The 2500-nt window shown below is 42.5% G+C and overlaps 1 protein-coding gene across 4 annotated transcripts in view; it reads left to right on the forward strand.

The window, feature by feature from the left end:
• Positions 1-2500, forward strand: part of LOC138022471 (protein NLRC3-like) — a 45889-nt gene that overhangs the window by 18879 nt on the left and 24510 nt on the right. For all 4 annotated transcript variants that reach the window (XM_068869609.1, XM_068869610.1, XM_068869611.1 and 1 more), the window contains exon 3: positions 2204-2500. This exon is cut by the window's right edge and continues 354 nt beyond it. In XM_068869609.1, the coding sequence (XP_068725710.1) occupies positions 2204-2500 (297 nt within the window). The remainder of the gene's footprint in view (positions 1-2203) is intronic.

The raw sequence follows: 2500 nt of genomic DNA on the forward strand, positions 1-2500 counted from the left end.
GCTACGTTAAAACGAATTTGCATAAAAGAGTGCCAAGCTAATTACATGAATACTTTAGCACGAAGAGAATCCGACTGTACATTCAATGCTGGTTTAAGATATTGAATACACAGCATTTCATTAACAAGGCAGTCAAATTTGTTCGTGCATTTCTTGATTACATTGAAGCGTGCTAAGAAATTGTTCGGAACAGCAGTGTTATGACCTTTGCAATAATGCCTGTAAATAGATGACGCCTTTTGATGGTGTCCCTCAACGCGCGTGTGAAGGTGACCCTTTGTGTACCCGACATAACCTGCATCGCACAGGTCACACTTGAATAAATAAACAACGCATTGCTGGGTTACGATGTTAGGCTTGGGCTCACGCAAGCTTAGATCTTGTTTAAGCTTGCGGCTAGTAAACACGGGTTGAATGGTCTTCTGCACCTTGCTACTAAGATCTCTAAGTTGTCGTTTGACAGACACTGCAGCATCCTGATCTTTATAGGGGATAACTATCCGGATGGCGTCATCGGTATGCTGTTTAGGTTGGTCCACTGTGACTCTCGAGGTGATAAACCTGTTGATGACGGAATCAATAAGGTGATTCGGATACCTCAGCTTACGGAAAACTTCTCTCAGACGTTCACACTCTTCTGAAAAATGCGCCCAAGATGATGATAGCCGGTGTGCACGATCAAGCATTGTGACGAGCAAGCCATGCTTGTAGCGGCTGTCCACATGGCTATGATAGTGCAGGAGTAGCCCTGTGTTTGTCGGCTTGACGTAAACCTTTGTTTCAACACATGGTGCGCGATTTAAAAGCTGTACCCCAAGGAAAGGGAGCATCCCATTTTTCTCTACCTCCATAGTGAAGCTCACGGCGCTATGGGCGTGGTTCAGAGTATCCAAAAATTGTGTAGCCGCTGCCAGATCCGGCATCCTGACTAGAGTGTCGTCTACGTAGCGGCGGTAAAATTCTGGGAGTTTTCCTTGACTTTTTAGGGACCCTTCAATAGAGCACATAAATACATTAGCCAAAAGGGGTCCAAGGGGAGACCCCATAGCTACTCCATCGGTCTGTTCGTATAGGGCCCCGTCGAACTGAAACAGCTGCCCCTTTGTAGCAACGTGCAGAAGATCAACGAGATCAGTTCTGGTCAAGTTTAGATCATACGTGTCGTTGAACCAGTTGTTCTCGAAAGCTTTCCGTGCCAGGATGTCAATTGTTTCGTCTAAGGGTACATTTGTGAAGAGCGATGAGACGTCATAAGATACCAAGATTTCTCCCGGGTTTATCTTAACTCCACGAATTTCATTTGTGAAGGCAAAGATATCAGTGATGGTATGTTCGTTTACCGACAAGGGCTTAAGCTTAGCATCAAGCCATTTAGCAAGGGCGTAGTTGTAAGTGCCCGTAGCAGATAATATAGGACGCATTGCCAATTGCCTCTTGTGGGTCTTGGGCAACCCGTATAAGTGAGCCAGTCTTGATCCGGTAGGTCGAACGGAGTCAGGTACAGGTATCATCGAAAATGTTACTGTCCTTATACATTACTCTGTAGTATATCCTTACTTACAGTGTCACATATTGCAGTGTTGCCTGATCTTCCACCTACTGCTCCAAACTGTATTTGCCTTCTGCACTGCAGAAGTAGGTATATTGTGCTGCTTATAACGAAAGCATCTTATCTAACAAATACCGCCCCCATATTTTGCCAACTTAAACTCCTTGATATTTATAGCGTTAAAATTCCTTTTCAGTCACTACTTCCATGTCATCATAATTGTCTGCCCAATAGTGTTTGCAGTCTCTTTTCATGTAGTCATCAGGTTCTCCAATAAAAAACTTGATTTGCTTCTCGGTACAGGTCCCATTTTTGTTGAACGAATATGAAGCAGTTCAGCATCCTTTCTAAGGACCAGTAATCTGGAGATCATTGCCTGTTTCACTAATTACATGTAGCTTACCATCTATTTTTGTTTTTAAAAGAAAACTGAAGGATTAGCTTGTTGAAAGCCTATTATTTTACCATTTAGATTTTGTGTTGTATTTGCTCACTCTGTACTTTACCATATACTGTATATTATGTAATTATCCAAGGAAGCCTGTTTAATATAACCTCCAAGCTTCACTGGACTTCCCTTTCACACCAATCTTTATTTAATCAACAATTTTTCATCAGTGCTGTGTAAGTTATCTTTTACATATCTTGTTTCAGGTGCTGTTGTGGCAGTTATTCCCAGTGATGGACAAACCAAGTACACACTGCTATGTTGCCTTCTGGTCAGGCTAGGGTCACAAGTGTTGAGGGACATGTTTGACAGAATAATTCATCCACAAGACCTTTGCAGTACCTTGAAACGTGAGCCAGTGCACTCTAAGCTTCAGTCTCTTAAAAAAGAAGGAATCCTTAATCCAGTGCAGTGGAGTAAATTGTATCCAGTTAAATCCTCTTCAGTTTCATCCACTGGCTTTGACAATTCTCTCTTGATTGTGCTTTTGAGGACAATCTGTA

Source organism: Montipora capricornis, chromosome 10 (assembly GCF_036669925.1).
Source record: "Montipora capricornis isolate CH-2021 chromosome 10, ASM3666992v2, whole genome shotgun sequence".
In the NCBI taxonomy this organism is placed as follows: domain Eukaryota; kingdom Metazoa; phylum Cnidaria; class Anthozoa; order Scleractinia; family Acroporidae; genus Montipora; species Montipora capricornis.